Source organism: Mesoplodon densirostris, chromosome 9 (assembly GCF_025265405.1).
Source record: "Mesoplodon densirostris isolate mMesDen1 chromosome 9, mMesDen1 primary haplotype, whole genome shotgun sequence".
Lineage (NCBI taxonomy): Eukaryota > Metazoa > Chordata > Mammalia > Artiodactyla > Ziphiidae > Mesoplodon > Mesoplodon densirostris.
The window spans coordinates 26364157-26383649 of record NC_082669.1 but is presented as its reverse complement, the minus strand read 5'-3'; the positions used below and the strand labels follow the sequence as shown (position 1 = coordinate 26383649).

The following is a 19493-nucleotide window of genomic DNA, read 5'->3' as shown; positions in this document are numbered from 1 at the left end:
AGGTTGGGCGGCTAACCTAACGCCAGCGGGAAAGCGCTGAGGAGAAGGGCTGCCAGGCCTGGAAACAGTGCCCGCCGCGGAGCGAATCCCCGCTAGCACGGAGAAACCCTCGGAATCTGTGAAAAGCAGCCAGCAGAAGGAACGACAGCAACCGTTTCCTTCCCAAACACGTCTCAGAAACCCCAGAGCCGATGCTGAGAAAGGGCGGGAAAGCCAAAGACACCACCAATATTTCCACCTATTGGCTAATCCCGCTGTCGTTCCCGAAGGCCCGCCTTCCTTGCTCGCGGGCGATGTTCTTACTGGCTGACTTCCGCCAGCTGTCCGCTCTCATTGGTCCGTCCCTCCGTTCGTCAGGCTCGGGCCTTGGAAACAGGCGGAGAGTGGCGTTTGGCTCCGCCCCCGGTCGCGCACAGGCGCGTCTGTGTTGGGGTCGGAGGCTCCGCCTCCGCGTGCCGTGTGCAAAAACAAACAGCCGTTAGGGAGGAGGTGCTGGGGGCGGGGTTTGGTTAGAAGGAGGCGCGCAATTGGGCGGTCGCCGGGGTTCAAACGAGCAAGGCGAGCGGGCATTGGCCGGGGTGGCGCGAGGCGGGCCCCGGTTATTGTCCGGGCTCTGGCGGCGGCGGTGGCGGCGGCGGCGGTCCGTGCTGCGCGAGCGGTGGCGGCGGCGGCTCGGCGGGACCGAGGGCGGGAGCGGCCGAGACCATGGTGAAGTCTGCGGGGCGGCCGGGTGGGTGGCGATGGCCGGGCGGCGCCGCTACCTGTTGAGGCGGCGGGCGTCAGGCGGACGGGCGTCAGGCGACTAAGACGACGGCTGGGCTGGCGTCAGGCGGCGGGGTTCCCCGCGGTCCCGGCCTCGCCCGCCGCGGCGCCGGCGCGAATTGACGTGCGCGGGCCGAGGCCGGGTGGCCCTGAGCGGGACAACCCTGGCGGCTCTGCAGCACCTCCGCTGCCCCTGCCACCGACTTTGACTCCTGAATTGTGCGTCGGTAAAAAAAAAAAAAAAAAAAAAGTGCGGGTTTTTAGAAACGCAAGTGGAGGGAACTTGGCCCCTTGTGAAGTTGGGAGGGAAAGGCGCTGGAGGGTGGCCGTGCCCCGCGCGGGAGCGAAGCAGTGACGCCGAGGCGAGAGCAATGTACGCCCGAGCGCCCTACGGAGACAGCCCTGCCCAGGGCTGAACCACAAACAGAAATAATGGTTATTGTGACGTTCTCGCGTCTTAGACCTGGCTTCGACTTTGTGGATGGTCGCACCCCGTTTCTAACTTGTAGTTGTGCAGTTAACGGAAGCGCTTCCGCCGGCCGACTCAGGCACAGATTAGATCTGTCTGTAAACTGATTTGCTCGAGCGGATGATTCTCCTGGTCCTTGCTGGTTTCGAAGGTGTCACTCATTTAATTTCTAGCGACCTGCCACATATTGGCTGTCCCTTTACCAGCAGCTAAAAATACATGCACGATCGCATAAGCTAAAAATACAGGAGGCGTGGAGTTGTCATTCTTGTTTTGAGAATTTTAAACTTGAGGAGATGTGAGCATGTATCTGTTGAACTAATACGCAAGTTTCTTGGCATCCAGTTTTTAACTTTTCCTGAATGAAATAGACTCCAACTGGCTCCATAGGCGTATTTTCTACCGAGATGCTTAACCCAGGTTAATACTAACACAGTTCTTAGAATCAAAAATTTTATGGTGTTTGTATTTTGTTTCTCAGTCATCAAATGTATTAAAATGAATGTGTTAAGCTGGAGGGTGTATATACAGAGTTTGAGGAGGTTGTGAAAAGAACGTAATTATTTACTGTACAATTTTATATTCGCACAAGTTTGATTCCATAAGACTTTGTTTTTGTTAAGTATGAGAAATGTATCCGGAAACCACGAAATAGTCATTTAACTTACAGAGATTTTTTTTTTTTTAATATTTTATTTATTTATTTATTTATGGCTGCGTTGGGTCTTTGTTGCTGTGCGCAGGCTTTCTGTAGTTGCGGCGAGCGGGAGCTACTCTTTGTTGCGGTGCACGGGCTCTAGGCACGCGGGCTTCAGTAGTTGTGGCATGTGGGCTCAGTAGTTGTGGCGCACGGGCTTAGTTGCTCCGTGGTATGTGGGATCTTCCCGGACCAGGGCTCGAACCCGTGTCCCCTGCATTGGCAGGCGGATTCTTAACCACTGCACCACCAGGGAAGTCCTAACTTACTGAGATTTTTTAAAAAACTGATTTCGGGCCTCCCTGGTGGCGCAAGTGGTTGAGAGTCCGCCTGCCGATGCAGGGGATACGGGTTCGTGCCCCGGTCTGGGAGGATCCCATATGCCGCGGAGCGGCTGGGCCCGTGAGCCATGGCCGCTGAGCCTGCGCGTCCGGAGCCTGCGCGTCCGGAGCCTGTGCTCCGCAACGGGGGAGGCCACAACGGTGAGAGGCCCGCACACCGCAAAAAAAAAAAAAAAACTGATTTCATGTCTACTTCCTTAAAAAGCAAATAGGTTAAATAGCAAGTATGATGGATTTGAAGTGATAAAATTGCTTAAGAGCAGTAAATTGGGAAACCTGGGAAGTTTTGCAGTTGGTAGCTTTTAATGGATAACTACTAATTTCATAATTGTCATAGACAGTGATTATAGTTTTAGACTCATGCACCAATTGAGAGGTTTTTTAAATGTATTTACAGCAGGACAAATAGAGCTGAAAAGATTTATTTGAAGAAGAAGTGAGAATATATGGCTACTCCCCCATATGTTTTTGGGAGATATACATGCGGGGGGGGGTAATTTTTGGCCTAAAAAGTATTTTAAGGAAACCATTACTAAGGGACAAAGGGAATATGCCATTTCAAAGCTTAACCTCTGCTTCAAAAATATCCTCAAACAACTAGCCAATCATGTAAACTGATTTCTTTAACTAATTTTTCTTTTAACAGAGAAGAAATAATAGATTTAAGTAGTAAAATCAAACAGCCCAAAAGAGAATATTGGTTTCCCTCTCAAGTCACATCCTTAGTATTCTGTCCCTAGAGGCAAATAACTTTTCTGATGTATTGTGTGACCTTCTAGAAATGTATATGTACACACACTCTACAGTACTCCAGTTTATGTAAACAAAAGTTCACTGCACTTGCATATACCTTGCCTTTTACACAAATATGTTTTGTGAGTTGTTCCTTATCAGCACATATCTGTAACTCATTTGTTGAAAGGGCTGTATAATATCCCATTGCATTTATATACTGTGTCCTGTTTGTGACCATTCATGTTATTTGAGAAATATTTCTTTATCAGTTGAAAGTAGTATTTGTTTAACCCCTTAAGAATAAGTTTGTATGTCTTTTTTTTTTGTAAAATACACATAACAATTGACCATTTTGCCATTTTTAAGTGTACTGCCAGTCATCTCCAGAACTTTTTCATCTTCCCAAATTGAAACTCTGTACCCATTAAATAGCAACTCTCCATTCTGCCCCTTCCTTTCCCCAGCCTCTGGTGACCACCATTCTGCTTTTTGTTCCTATGATTTTGACTAGGTACCTCATGTAAGTGGAATCATACATATTTGTCCTTTTGCTTATTTCACTTAGCATGTCTTCAGGGTTTACCCATGTTGTAGCATGTATCAGAATTTCCTTCCTTTTTACAGCTGAATACTATTCTGTTGTATGTATATACCACGATTTTGTTTATTCATTTTTCCAGGGTGGACATTTAGGTTGTTTCTGCTTTTTAGCTATTGTTTATAATACTGATATAAACAAAATAGCAAATAGTATAGAAAATACCTGTTTTGAGTCTCTGTTCCCAATTCCTTAGGTATGTGCCTAGAAGTGTAATTGCTAGATCATAGAGTAATTCTCTGTTTAATTTTTTTAAGATGCTTTTTTTCTCCCCATAGAGCTAAGTTCTGAATATTTGTGTGGAAATGATACACATTGACATTTTTTTAAATTATTTTATTATGAAATACTTCTAGCATGAGTTATATTGACTTGATGAAGATTCTTCAGCCTGAAATTTGAAAAATATGTTCAAATTTTTAGAAATCTCATTTTTAAAAAGAATTTAAGGTTTGACCTTGTCTCTATATAAATTAATAAATGGTGGACTTCCCTGATGGTCCAGTGGTTAAGACTCCCCGCTTCCACTGCAGGGGGTGCAGGTTCAATCCCTGGTCGAGGAAGTTACATATGCCGCAAGGTGCAGCCAAAAAAAAAATGAACATCATCAGTTGTGGGACAAATAAAATTATTTAAAAATAAAATAAATGGTGATATAAATCAACACATGTATATTTAAAATTGAAGATCACCTAGATTTTTTAACTACCTAAAGTAAAATTAGAAGAAATTTTATTTCCTAAGTTTAATTTTTTTTTAATTTTTATTGGGGTATAGTTGATTTACAATGTTGTGTTAGTTTCAGGTGTACAGCAAAGTGAATCTGCTATACATATACATATATCCACTCTTTTTTAGATTGTTTTCCCATATAGGCCATTACAGAGTATTGAGTAGAGTTTTCTGTGCTATATAGTAGGTCCTTATTAATTCTCTGTTTTATATATAATAGTGTGTATATGTCAGTCCCAATCCTCCAATTTATCCCTCCCCCCACCTTACCCCCTGGGACCATAAGTTTATTTTCTACATCTGTAACTCTACTTCTGTTTTGTAGGTAAGTTTATTTGTAGTCCTATTAGTTTTGAAATAGCATTTTCGATTCTTCATCTGGAACTTTTTTCCACGTAGGCTGGAGGCAAAGCTGGAAAGGACAGTGGGAAGGCCAAGGCTAAGGCAGTGTCTCGCTCACAGAGAGCTGGGTTACAGGTAACATCCATGCTGTTGTAATTCATTATTATTTTCTTTACTGTTATAATTCATGACTCATAGATGTTTCTTTAATTACAAAAGTGTACTTGTACTACTGACCTTTGATAATGAGATTAATTGGTCAAATATAAACCACAAAGCAACTGCCTTATTTATTTGTTTGTTTGTTTGTTTGGCTGCTCTGGGTCTTAGTTGCAGCACACGGGATCTTTTTTAGTTGTGGTATGCAAACTCTTAGTTGCCGCATGTGGGATCCAGTATGTGGGATCCAGTTCCCTGACGAAGGATTGAACCCCGGGCCCCCTGCATTGAGAGTGCAGAGCCTTAGCCACTGGACCACCAGGGAAGTCCTGCAACTCCCTTTTATATAATTTGTATTCTCTTCTTCTAAACAAGGACAAGTTATGAAAAGATCTTTAATGAATTTGGTGATTTTGCTCTCTTAAAATCTATTATTTCTAGATTATAATTATGTTCCTAGTTCTTTTATAAGTTGTATCAGATTGAAGTGAGTATGCTGTGGCTTTTATTTTAAAGAGTGTTTGTCGTGGTACATCGGCTTTCAGGATGAGAGAATAATGAACTGTCCACTAGTCCTGTGAATCTTTCCCCGATACCTTCAAGTGTAGACTCAGTGATATACTCAAAGGCCTAAATGGTTTCAAATTTCGTATATTTAAATTGTTGCAGCTTTAATCCACAAACTCAAAATTTTCTGGATGAGTAAGAATTATTCCCTACATTTAAGAGATACTTTTTAAACAGGAAAGTTTGAAGTCCAGACTATAAGGTTAGGATTTTTATCTTCTTGGCAGTAGTGAGCCATTGAAAGTTTTCGAGGAAGAGGATGACATGATCTGGATGGTACTGAAGGAAGGGGGGGCGAGAACTTGTATTTGGTGGGTACGTTCTGTATTTTAGTACATCATGCAAATCTCAATTAGAATTTATTTGAAGTGTCCTTACCTTGAAGTGGGAGATGGAAGACAGATACAGGCTATTGCAGTGGTTTAGGAATAAGGTAATAACATACTTGAACTTGAGTGGGATGGAAAAGAATAGAAGGCTTGTGTATGCTCCCCCCAAATGGGAGGAGGGGTATGGGATTGAGAGGATGGTCAAAGAGAAGTTTCTCTAAGGCTTAGACCCTCAGGAGCAGAAGAGTTTGTAGTAGGGGCAAGTTATCAAATAATAAATTTAAGCGCAGCCGTTTTGAAGTTCCACCAAAACATCCATATGAAAATGTCCAAAAGTTGTAGATCTGAGTCTAGCTTTCCAAGAGAGGTGATCAAAAGAATTAGAAATTTAAGGTCACTTACGTAAAATTGGTAGCTTGTGCTGTGGATAAGTTTCCTAAGTAGAGCATGAGAAAGGATCAAAAGGGCATTGGTGGACCCCTCACCATATTTGATATGGTATTTGAGTCAAAGAATGAAAAGACTGAGGAGTAGTCAGAGTTCGTATTAGAACTATGTAATTGCTTCGGCCTAAGAAGAAATGGTTTTTGAGGTCCTCTGTGTCAGATGACATAACATGCCGGTTACTGAGGATGCAAAAGTGTGTAAGACATGGATCCTGGTCTCGGGGAGCTTAGAATTAGGGAAGGATGTAAACAAAACAATCATGCCTTTTCTCTTTAAGGATGCAATCTGGAAGTGGCTAGTAGATTTTGGTAGTTAAAATGTTACTGCTCGTCTTTCAGAATGGTGTTTAACAGAAGCCAAGGTTGGATTGGGAGAAAATGGGTGACAAGAAAGGGGTTTCAGGGTTTGCTTTTAAATCTTGCCTTTGGAAAGGAGACGTCTAGACTGTAACTGGAGGCAGTTGCTGTAGACACGTGGAGACGTTTTAAGTGAAGTGTGCAGAAGGAAAGGAGCCAGCAAAAAGGAAGCAATTGGAGCTGTTGAATGATGGAGCAGTAACAGGGTAAGGAAGGTCCTTAAGAAAGTTGGGAGTGGGGTTAGTCAGAGGCACAGACAAGTGGGATTCGGGAACTTTGCAGATAAGAAAGTGCCTATTCTCAGAAAGTAGAAAGAAAGGGTCACAGTGAGAGAATGGTGTTGGTTTTTAGTTCATGCTTTACTCATATTATGCAGCCTTTGATTACATTCAGTAGTGTGATGTTAAGACTTCAGTGCTTCCCATTTGGATGGTCTCTTTCAGTTTCCCGTGGGCCGTATCCACAGACATTTGAAGACTCGCACCACAAGTCACGGAAGGGTCGGTGCCACTGCTGCAGTGTACAGTGCCGCAATTCTGGAGTACCTCACTGCTGAGGTTAGTGGGGGAAATGTTATATATGGGAATCCTAGAGGTGTCCTGGACATAAATGGCTAAAACCCATGGAATATTGGTTTGAAATAAAAAAGACACACTCTTGTTAGTTTATTTTAATAACGGTTTTAGATGTATCTTACCAGCCTATTACCTAGTACCAGTGTGAAATGTGTGCTCTTTTTTAAAGTTAAGTAAGGGTCAATAATCCATATTTTTAAGTGACATGACAAACAAGTGTAAAATAATTTAAATACCATACTACTAATTAAATGAACTCTGAAATACGTATATAATCGACAGGTGATATTCATGAAGTTACCGCATAACTTTTTTTTTTTTTTTTTTTTACAGCATAACTCTTAGTTAATAAAGATTTGAAGTGGGGCAAAGTCTTGGCAGTGTGATGATACATATTTTTTAAATATCACAACTATATTATGATGATAACAAAATTTGGTAAAAGACCTAAGCAACCTTCTGGTTCTGTGCATGGTTGTATGCATAAAATGCTGTATCTTACTCAGTTTGACTTTTCAGGAAGATAAGTTAATTGGGCAAGAGTTCTTAATTCTTAGGTCATGGACTACCACTTCCTCCATTCTAATACCTCCTAAGGAAAACAAAAGGGAAGCCATGAAACTCCTTCAACTACATTCCAAGCAAGGGAAGTAAGTTGAGTAGCAAGCAAGTCAACTGATAGAGATAGCCAATCTAATAGAAACGGGGAAGCTTCCTACTTGGCAAAGATGTGGTTGGGAGCTAGGTTGTAAGATTTAGCTTTAACCTGTGTGTTAATTATCACTGCTGTCATTTCATTAACCTTACCAAGTCATTTATTTTCCTATTGGAGATTTAACATTGATAGTTTCAACTTCACTGTCACAAGCAGGGATTTTGTGTTGGTAATGTTTTTGTATTGGTGCTAGTTAAGAGCCTTTCTGCTTTATCACTCTTATACCAGTTTTTATTTGTTTACCTGCAGACTTTTCAGAAAGGTATGCATTTTGTTCACTCATGTAGAGGCATAGGCTTCTGGTTCAGAATTTCCAAGTCCCATTATCTTTATTCTTAGGAACTTTATGGTTTTTTAGTTTAAGATTAAACAATAATCATATACATACATACATACATATGCAGTCAATGTGTATTTTCCAAATATTTAATTTTGGGGTTTTAGTCAATAATAGAGGTAAAGAAATACTGAAATCTAAGTTTAGGGGTAATCACTTTTCAACGTTGGCTTCACACTAGGATCACTTATGAAGCTTTCAAAAGATACTGGTGCCAGGCCTCACCCCAGACCAGTGAAGGTTGCAAGGGAGAATGGAGTAGAGAGTACTGGTGGTTTTTAAAGCACGCTGATTGCTTCGATGTACACTGAGGCTTCCCACCACTCTGTTTAAGTGAGGAGGTTCTGTGGAGTTATTTTTATGTTACTTCCATCAAAGGTTTTATAATGCCAGTACAGTCTATGGAGGCAAAAAAAAAAAAAAGAAAACAATTTTATGGCCAACTGGGACTTTGAAATTTCTCTAGTTGAAAATTGCCCTTATAGAATAAAGGGTTTCTGGCTTATAGCCTACAGATTATAGGGCCCAGTGATGTTTAAAACTCTGAATAAGAAATTATTTTTAATTATATTTTAAAATTTTTCTACAAGTGCTAAGCAATAAATTTCAGCTGTTAAGGGCCATGAAAAAAATAGACTACATGTGTATATTAAAATATATTTCTAGATGTTCACATTTATTGAATAGATTCTTGGCTAAGGGATATTATCCCTTGTCTTTATTTCTTTCTATAGGAGTAGATTTTTGCTCAAGTTTCTAGTTCTCTTGCAGAGAATGACTATAAAAGGACCAAATGGAGTACTAAGAGTTCTATAAAAGCATTATAGAAATTTGGAAAAAATTTAGTGTTGGTTTATATATGTATCTTGTGTGTTTTGTGTGTAGATGCTGTAGTGATCTTTTTAGCTATAATTGCAGACCTAAACTGAATCCTTAAACACTTCACCCTTGTTTGATGTGCTATCTCAACGGATGCTTTGTAGGTGCTGGAGCTGGCAGGTAATGCTTCCAAGGATCTCAAAGTTAAGCGGATCACTCCGCGCCACTTGCAACTTGCAATCCGTGGTGATGAAGAGTTGGATTCTCTTATCAAGGCTACCATAGCTGGGGGTGGTATGTATTATTTCCTCTTCAGCCTAGATTGTTAACTGGCCTAACTAATAGATAATTCAGATAGATGATCCAATACATTTGTATCACCAACTAGAGAACATAGAAACTTAAGTTCCAAAAGTGTTAAGTCTGACAATTCTAGACTTCTTCTCATTATGATCTGAATAAATATTTCTTCTCCTTGTAGCCATATACAATGCTATTTTTATTTTAGCAAGTTCTTCATCTAAATTTCATATGTGAGACTTAAAACCTGGTGTTTAAAATATTTCCCATATCCTTTAAACTGTGTTTGAGAAATTGCTTAATATGATGCTCTTGAAAGTCAGGGCTGAGATAATTGAATGAGTCAGGATCAGTGAAAGTGAGATATAAATTGGTTGTTCTTAATACTTTTTGGATCACATTTGGAGAACCTCTTGAAAGCTGTGGTTACTCTTCTCTAAAAAAAGCACATAAAATCACACCATTTTACGTACAGTTTTAGAGGGGGGTTCCCAGACCCCAAGATGGGGACCCCTTGGTATAGATACTTTAACAGAATCAGAATGTGAAAGGGGACTTAAGTAAATTTCATTCTTTTTTAAAAGCCTTTTTGTTTGTTTGTTTTTTTAATTAATTAATTTATTTATTTTTGGCTGCATTTAGTCTTTGTTGCTGCTTGTGGGCTTTCTCTAGTTGCAGCAAGTGGGGGCTACTCTTTGTTGCGGTGCGCAGGCTTCTCATTGCAGTGGCTTCTCTTGTTGCGGAGCACAGGCTCTAGGCGCATGGGCTTCAGTAGTTGTGGCTCGCAGGCTCTAGGGTGCAGGCTCAGTAGTTGTGGTGCACGGGCTTAGTTGCTCTGCGGCATGTGGGATCTTCCCAGATCAGGGCTTGAACCTGTGTCCCCTGCATTGGCAGGCGGATGCTTAACCACTGTGCCACCAGGGAAGTCCTCATTCTTTATATAATTGCTTTTGGGGGTTGAAGCCCTAAAGTGGTAAGATATAGCCAGTTTAGGGACTTCTCTGGCAGTCCAGTGGTTAAGACTCCACGCTTCCAGGGGGCACGGGTTCAATCCCTGCTTGGGGAACTAAAGATCCCACGTGCCTCTCAGCACAGCCAAAAATATATATATATATATAGCCAGCTTAAAGTTTTTCTACTAATGCTGTTTCTTTTCATTTCATTCTAGGTGTGATCCCTCACATCCACAAGTCTCTGATTGGAAAGAAGGGACAGCAGAAAACTGCTTAGAGACTTGTTCTAACCAAGCCTCTTCCTCCCCGTCATTGTACTGTAACTGGGACAGAAGAAATAATGGGGATATGTGGAATTTTTAAAACAGTTAAGTGGAAAAGCATAGACAATTGCTGTAGACATGAAAAAGAAACATTTGTATGTTCTTAGACTCGAAGTTGGATAAAAATATCTTTTCATGTGGCAACAGTTGTGTGTTGATTGGCTAGGTTTCTCCCATGTGTTTTATACAAAAATGGAATTGATAAACCATTTTTTAAAAAAATAATTTGTCTCAAAACCGTTCTGTTTGTGCTGTGTTGAAAATATTTTGCTCATACTTCAAAATTTTTTAAATTTCAAATTGGTTATATATTCAGAAAAATCTTAAAACAGAAATTGGGAATCTACTTCTATCATGATTGATACCATATTATATTGAATCTTAGCTGCTACCTGTTAGTAGTAGGCACCAATTATTTTACATACCACTAAAGAAAAACACTGCCAATTAAACCATAATATGCCATCAATTATGAGATGCATCCCAATTTCAGAGATGTTAAGAGTATGAAAACATGCATTTAGAATTGATGAAATAGGATAGTGGAATTATTTGAATTATTTAATGAGCACTTACTATGTGGCGAGCCCTGTGCTAAGCACTTTATTGATGAAGAAATTTTATTACCCCCATTTTAAAGATGTAGAACCTGAGGCTCACAGAAATTAAATGGCTTGCCAGAAAACATTTATCTAATAGATAGAAAAGGGCAGAACTAAGATATAAACCTAGATTTGGCTGACTCCAGAGCCCACACCCTTACCTAGAATTGAAGTTAAGGTTATCAAAGTTGTCTGCTTTTGGCTTAAAATTCCAGCTTTTAGTGATCTTTTATTGATACAGTAACATTCAGTAATTTGTACAATATTTTAAAAATTATTTTTCTTTGTCAGTTTCTAAGTAACTTGTAAGATTTAAGTTAATGTGTCAGTTAACGGTCCATCAGAAAATTATATTTTTCTGGAAGTCTGGAAGTCTTCATTAAAAATGGAAATTCTTTAATGTTTTATAATACAACAGTATCAAAACAAAACTCTCATTTTTAAAAACTTATTTTATTATGGAAATTTTCAAAAATAAAGAGAATAGTATAATGAACCCCTGTGTACTCATCCTGCAACTTCAGCAGTTATCCTGTGGTCAGTTTTGTTTTACCTGTATCCCCAACCTGAACCCTCATCCCAGTTGATTGGTTTGAATCCCATTCCAGGCATGATTTATTTTCATGTCCACATACTTAAGCATGTGTCTCTAAAGATGGGGTACTTTTTAGACCATAACCACAATACCATTGTCTTAAAACAGCTAACACATTTTATAATAACAGATATCCAGTCAGTATTCAGATTTCTCTGATTGTTTCATAATTTTACAGTTGGTTTGTTTGAATCAGGATCCAGCCACTATGTCTTATATTTTACTGATAGCTCTTAAATTTCTTTTTAATTTGTAGGTTTCTTTATTATTATTATTATTATTTAATTTTTGAAGAAACTGAGTTGTTTGTCCTATAGAATTGTCTCTAAGTATGGATTTTACTGAATCTTGGCACATATTTTGAAGAAGCTTCTATATTGAAAGGATCTACAATTATCCATGTGTGAAGTTTTAGTAGTTTTTAGAAACCAAAGAAGCAATAGAAAAGAAGGCAAAATAACCTCTCAGAGAATAGGGTCTTTTACTAGAGTTTTCTAGATAATTGCTTCAAATATCTGTTTCTTTTTGGTAGTGTAATTATTTGCTTCCTACTGTGTTCCCAGGATTGTATTTTTGTTTTCTGATGGAAAAAAAATAGAACAACTGGGCCATGTGCTCTGAGGCCTCACCCCCACATTTGGTCGATCTTGCTTCACCTATACACCCCTTCCTCCCACTGGCTTTTTTTAAAGCATGTCCCAGCCATCATATTGCACCTGTAATACCTTAATAGGTAACTCTAAAAGAAAGCTTTAAAAAGAAGACGTTTTATATTTTTAAAAAGACAGTACCTCATTGTGGTTTTGATCTGCATTTCCCTGATGATTAGTGATGTTGAGCATCATTCCATGTACCTGTTGTCCATCTGTATGTCTTCGAACAAACGTCTATTCAGATCCTCTGTCCATTTTTTTTTTATAAATTTATTTACTTATTTTTGGCTGCGTTGGGTCTTCGTTGCTGCGCGCGGGCTTTCTTTAGTTACGGTGAGCGGGGTGCTTACTCTTCTCTGCGGTGCACAGGCTTCTCATTGCGGTGACTTCTTTCGTTACGGAGCACGTGCTCTAGGCACTTAGGCTTCAGTAGTTGTGGTGCACAAGCTTAGTTGCTCCGTGGCATGTGGGATCTTCCCAGACCAGGGCTCGAAGCCATGTCTCCTGCGTTGGCAGGCGGATTCTTAACCACTGCACCACCAGGGAAGCCCTCTGTCCATTTTTAATTGGGTTTTTTTTTTTGCTACTGAGTCATATGAGTTATTTTTTTATATTTTGGATATTAACCCCCTATGAGATACATGATTTTCAAATATTTTCTCCCACTCCGTAGGTTGCCTTTTTTTCTTCTTTTTTAGTTATTTGTTTGGCTTCATCAGGTCTGTTTTTTTTTTTTTTAAGATTCTGTATTTTATTTTATTTATGTATTTATTCATTTATTTATTCGGCTGCGTTGGGTCTTCGTTGCTACACACGGGCTTTCTCTAGTTCCAGCGAGCAGGGGCTACTCTTCGTTGCGGTGCACGGGCTTCTCATTGTGGTGGCTTCTCTTGTTGCGGAGCACAGGCTCTAGGCGCGCGGGCTTCAGTAGTTGTGGCACACAGGCTCAGTAGTTGTGGCTCGCGGGCTCTAGAGCACAGGCTCAGTAGTTGTGGTGCACGGGCTTAGTTGCTCCACGACATGTGGGATCTTCCCTGACCAGGGCTCGAACCCGTGTCCCCTGCATTAGCAGACGGATTCTTAACCACTGCACCACGAGGGAAGCCCATAAATTCCTTTTTAAGAAATGAGTTGCTGAGGCAGCTATAAAACATCTGGCAGAAGGTAGTTAGTATTCTGCATTATATGAAAGGCAACCCAGACATGAAGGAGACATGGTCTTACAAGAAAACAATAGACAAGTTAGAGAGTCTTTTCTAAGGGAAAATAATACGCTTGAGATATATATGTGTCAGAATTATTTTTTTAATATTTATTTATATTTATATTTATTTATTTACTTATTTATTTTGGCTGTGCCAGGTCTTAGTTGTAGCACTCGGGATCTTAGCTGAAGCATGGGGACTTCTTAGTTGCAGCATGCGAACTCAGTTGCAGCATGCATGCGGGATCTAGTTCCCAGACCAGGGATCGAAACTGGGCTCCCTGCATGGGGGGCACAGAGTCTTACCCACTGGATCACCAGGGAAGTCCCCCAGATTATTTTTAACCAATACTTTTCAATTCATCACCTTCAATCCTGACTGCCAGGAGAGACTTCTGCTGTATAAACGGGTAGACAGTCACCCCTCTGCAGACAACTTAACATCTGATTGAAAGGTTGACCAACATGAACAAGAAGGTAAATGAAGGGAATTGCCTGGCAGTCCAGTGGTTAGGACTCCGCGCTTCTACTGCAGGGTGCACGCGTTCAATCTGAATCCTGCAGGCCACGCAGTGCTGCCAAAAGAAAAAAAAGTATGTCTTATTTTACCCACATAATCAGGAAAGATTTCTAGCTTTTGTTTTAGAAAAAGTCTAATTTTTTGAGCAATATTGTTATTTTTTATTGTATTTTGTTATTCTCTACTAAATTTTATATATTTTAAATTTTTATTGAAATATTGTTGATTTACAATTTTGTGTCAGTTTCAGGTTTACAGCAAAGAGATTGTTATATATATATATATATGTATTTTTTTTAAGATTCTTTTCCATTATAAATTATTACAAGATATTGGAAACAGTAAGTTCTTGTTGGTTATCTACTCCATATATAGTAGTGTGTATATTACAATCCCAAACTCCTAATTTATCCCTCTCCTACCCTTTCCCCTTCGGTAACCAGAAGTTTGTTTTCTATGTCTGTGAGTCTATTTCTGTTTTGTAAATAAGTTCATTTGTATCAGTTTTTACATTCTACATATAAGTGATATCATGTGATATCTTTCTTTCTCTGTCTGACTTACTTCACTCCGTATGATCATCTATAGGTCCATCCATGTTGCTGCAAATGGCATTATTTCATTCTTTTTATGGCTGAGTAGTATTCCACTGTGTATATTATACCACATCTTCTTTATATATTAATCTGACGATGGACACTTAGGTACTATCTTTTTTCTTTTAAAGTAAAGTGTTTTATTTTATTTATTCATTTTTTTGGCCGCACCGTGCAGCATGCGGGACGTTAGTTCCCTGACCAGGGATCGAACCCATGCACCCTGCATTGGGAGCATGGAGTCTTAACCACTGGACTGCCAGGGAAGTCCCAATAATATCTTTCTTATATTAAGCATTTTGAAGTGAGCCAAATACAGTCATCCCTCAGAATCCATGGGGCATTTGTTCCAGGACCCCTTGGATACCCAAATCCGCAGGGTGCTCAAGTCCTTTATACAAAATGGTGTAGCATTTGCACACAACATTGGAACATACTCCCAGATACTTTAACTCATCTCTATATTACTTATGATACATTATACAACGTAAATGCTATGTATATAGTTGCAGAAACAATGTAAATGCTGTGTGAATAGTTGCCCGTGCATGGCAAATTCAAGTTTTGCTTTCTGGAAATGTCTGGAATTTTTTTTCCCCAGTATTTTTTTTTTTTTTTTTTTTGCGGTATGCGGGCCTCTCACTGTTGTGGCCTCTCCCGTTGCGGAGCACAGGCTCCGGACGCGCAGGCTCAGCGGCCATGGCTCACGGGCCTAGCCGCTCTGCGGCATGTGGGATCTTCCCAGACCGGGGCACGAATCCGTGTCCCCTGCATCGGCAGGCGGACTCTCAACCACTGCGCCATCAGGGAAGCCCTCCCCAGTATTTTTGATCCATGGTTGGCTGAATCTGTGGAGGCAGAACCTGTGGATATGGAGGACCAACTGTACCATTGATTCATTTTAGAATGTATGTTTTTGAAATTTTAAATATTTAATACAGGTAAAAGGGACGTGTGGTGACAAAGTCCTCTCCGTCCACAGGCCTTCACCCCTCTACCCAGAGACACCCACTGAGAAACATTTCTCTGTATCCTCCCAAGGGCATGTACAAGCACAAAGATACATTTCATTCTGCTTTTTACAAAAACTGTAGCATGTGTTACGTTGTGTTCTACTGCTCTTTGTTGTTTTCACATAAAAGTCTAGCTGAGGCTATTTTGGAGATGCACTACCTTGTTCTTTTAAATTTATTTATTTATTTATTTATTTATTTATTTTTGGCTACATTGAGTCTTCGTTGCTGCGCGCGGGCTTTCTCTAGCTGCGGCGAGTGGGGGCCACTCTTCGTTGCAGTGCACGGGCTTCTCATTGCCGTGGCTTCTCTTGTTGCAGAGCACAGGCTCTGGGCTCAGGGACTTCAGTAGTTGTGGCACGCAGGCTCAGTAGTTGTGAGGGGGGGCCCAGGTTCGATCCGCGGTCTGGGAACTAGATCCCGCATGCATGCTGCTACTGCGTTCGCATGCTGCGACTAATTAGTCCCCATGCTTCAACTAAGATCCCGAGTGCTGCAACTAAGACCCGGCACAGCCTAAATAAATAAATAAATAAATATTTAAAAAAAATAATTCTGACACATATATATCAAGCATATTACTTTCCCTTAGAAAAGACTCTCCGATTTGTCTATTGTTTTCTTGTAAGGCCATGTCTCCTTCATGTCTGAGTTGGCTTTCATATAATGCAGAATACTACCTTCTGCCAGATGTTTTATAGCTGCCTCAGCAACTCATTTTTTAATTTCTTCCCACTGTGCCACCAGGGAACTCCCTACTTTGTTCTTTTAACAGCTGCATCCTATCTCATTACGTCAGTGACTTTTAGCCAGGAGGCACTTTGGAAATTTGTGGGCCTCTGATGGGGGCAATGCTGGACATATTATAATGCTTGAGACTGCCCCACTGACTTCCAAACGTCTGGCCAGATGTTAGTGTATGTGAAAAACTCATTTTTAATTATGTAAGTCTAAACTCCATTTTACATATTAACATGAAGGGTTTGGTTTTGGGTTGCTGAAAAATTTGAATATCCCTGGCACTTCCGAAGCCTCCAACTGCTGTGTAATGGAAGGGAAGCATGAACTTCAGAAGGGCTTAAAGCCTACTGGAATCATGTCAAAGAGCCACAGAGATCAACTTAGAGGGGCTTGTACTAGCCAAATTTGGGATGATTTGAGCATCAAAAAAAATGAGTGCAGGGACTTCCCTGGTGGTCCAGTGATTAAGACTACAAGCTCCCGATGCAGGGGGCCCGGGTTCGATCCCTGGTCAGGGAGCTAGATCCCACATGCTGCAACTAAGACCCAGCACAGCCAAATAAACATAAAAAATAATGAGTGCAATTGTTTGTAACACGTTTAATGAAAATCCATGAGTCCATAGTGGTAGGAGGAGGGAGAGAGAGATTAGAAGATTACTCGTTCTCGAGACTACAGAATAACTGACTCAGGGCAATTCCCTGGTGGTCCAGTGGTTAGGACTCCTCACTCACGGGTTCAGTCCTTGATCAAGGAACTTGGATCCTGTAAGCCACGTGGCATGGCCAAAATAATTTTTAAAAAATTGATTCAGGTGAAGATCATTAATTGATGCTAAAAGAAAACAATCAAGTGAAAGGTCTGGGAGCAGGGTCTTCACACAAAGGCAAAGTATCATCCCACAGGTAACCTACTCAGCAGAAAGAATCAAAGTACCTTTCCAGTGGGGCAGTCTGAGATCATATGCTATCTGACAAGAGGCAGGATTAAGTGCATATAGCCATCACCTACAATGCCTTCCTGCATAAAATGTTGAACATGTGTCCATTCAAGCTTCTCTGCCTAATTCCCAGTTTACAGAAAACACAAGAGCCAGAGGAACAAGCAAGTAACACGAAATGGAGACCTTAGGCAGCTCCAAAATCAGGGACATTCGACGAAGTCAATGTCCTGGACTGTTTGAGTTGTCAAAAAAAAAAAAAAAAAAAGCAAGAGGCCAAGACCACACAGTGTAGGACTCAATTTATATGAAATGTCCAGAAAAGGTAAATCTAGAGACAGAAAGCCAACTTGTAATTGCCAGGGGCTGGGAGTGAAAGCAGGAGGGACTGCAAATGGGCACAGGGTCTTCCTGGTGTGGTGGATTATGGTGGTTGCACAACTCAGTAAATTCACTGAAATTATTGTACTCTTAAGATGGGTGAATTTTATGGTGTATAAATTATCTCAATAGGCTTTTTAACATTAATAAATAGAAATTACAATATGTTAAAAAGTGGAAGGACTGTTCTAGATTGAAAGAGACAAAAAGAGACCTAACAAAGTGTGTGAACCTAGGTTGGATCCTTGGGGGCGGTGGGGTGTGCATGTGGGCGGGAGAGAGCGTTATTAAACACATCAATTGTATGTAAATTATACCTTAATAAAGCTGATTTTTAAAACACCTCTAGGGACTTCCCTGGTGGCGCAGCGGTTAAGAATCTGCCTGCCAATGCAGGGGGCCACGGGTCTGAGCCCTGGGCCGGTAAGATCCCACATGCCACGGAGCAGCTAAGCCCGTGCACCTAGAGCCCATGCTCCACGAGGCCACCGCAATGAGAAGCCTGTGCACACTGCAAGATCCAACGCAGCCAAAAATAAAACCGCCTCCAGAACCAGTGGGGGAAATCTGAATAAGGACCATACACTGCAGGTTGTATGGATTTTTCTTGTTTTCTGAGGTGTGCTAAAGGAACTTGGTGAGCCCTACCTTATCGGATGCATGGCTGGCTGACTTCTCTGGAAGTAGCAGCTCTTGTGCTCAGGGAAGCTGAAGCCACACTGTAATCGATTCTGCACACTTTGCCTTGTCCTGGAGGCCTTCATAATGTAGCAGCCGCTTACCCTTTCAGAACTAAACAGTATGTTTTTAGGGACACACATGATAGATTAATAAACACTAAATCAGGGTAACCTCAAAAAAAAATTAATGGCCCTCTAGTGAGGGATAGAGTATGCGGAGAACTCCCAAAGGGAGTTCTTGATCTTAAAGGAAACCATGTTCATGAACATAAAGGCCTCATCTGGACCAGATTATGGCTCAGACTACCATTCCATTGTGCAACTCTGCACAATGGAATGAGTACAAGACCTCCAATGACCACGAGGGCCTCTACAACTAGCCAGGGAGAAGTTCCCTAATCTATAGTTACCTGGTCACCAATTGGTCTGCGGCAAGCCAGAGCCAGATGCCTTCCGCAGGTAGACTGCACCACACCCCGTCTGCCTGCCTTTCTCTAGCAGACTGAACTTCACAATTGAGCTGTCATAAACCCTGTACTCTGCATTTACATTCTCAAACAGCTAGATATCCCAAGAACACGGTCCAAAGACCCTTCCCCACAGAGGCTAAAGCTTAACATATGTCCCTCAAGGAGGGCCACCACAGAAAAAGCTCACATTAAGCTTTGTTAAGATTAGCTATGATTTTCAATGTTCTAGTTATTTTGATGGATAACCCTAAATGTGCCAAGTGAGAATTTTCCACTGTCACCCTTAAAGGAGTACTGCTCCAACATGGTCACAATCTTGAAGTTCCACCTTGTTTTTTCCCTGCCCGAGCCTACATCTTCAGTATTCCAGTCACAGCTTGCCCTTGGGATACTCAATCAGCAAAACTTAATTCTTGGATCAGGGAAGCAAAAAACAAAGATACTCTTTTAAACAAACACAGCAACTGTTGTCTTAGAAGTAACGTGTTGCTGCTTAAAATGAAATCTACATCAATACCCTAACCCAAACAAGGACAGACAAC

The 19493-nt window shown here is 40.9% G+C and overlaps 1 protein-coding gene across 2 annotated transcripts; it reads left to right on the top strand.

Annotated features, from left to right (window-relative positions):
* The first annotated feature begins 610 nt into the window (after positions 1-610).
* LOC132496094 (histone H2A.V) lies at positions 611-10781 on the top strand. Of its 2 annotated transcripts, XM_060108284.1 has the most exons (5): positions 611-708; positions 4734-4811; positions 6978-7091; positions 9145-9274; positions 10449-10781. In XM_060108284.1, the coding sequence occupies exons 1-5, from the start codon at positions 706-708 to the stop codon at positions 10508-10510; spliced, it is 387 nt and encodes a 128-aa protein (XP_059964267.1). In that variant the 5' UTR covers positions 611-705; the 3' UTR covers positions 10511-10781. The 2 variants fall into 2 exon arrangements, with proteins under 2 accessions (XP_059964267.1, XP_059964268.1); XM_060108285.1 differs by lacking the exon at positions 4734-4811.
* Positions 10782-19493: the final 8712 nt, after the last annotated feature.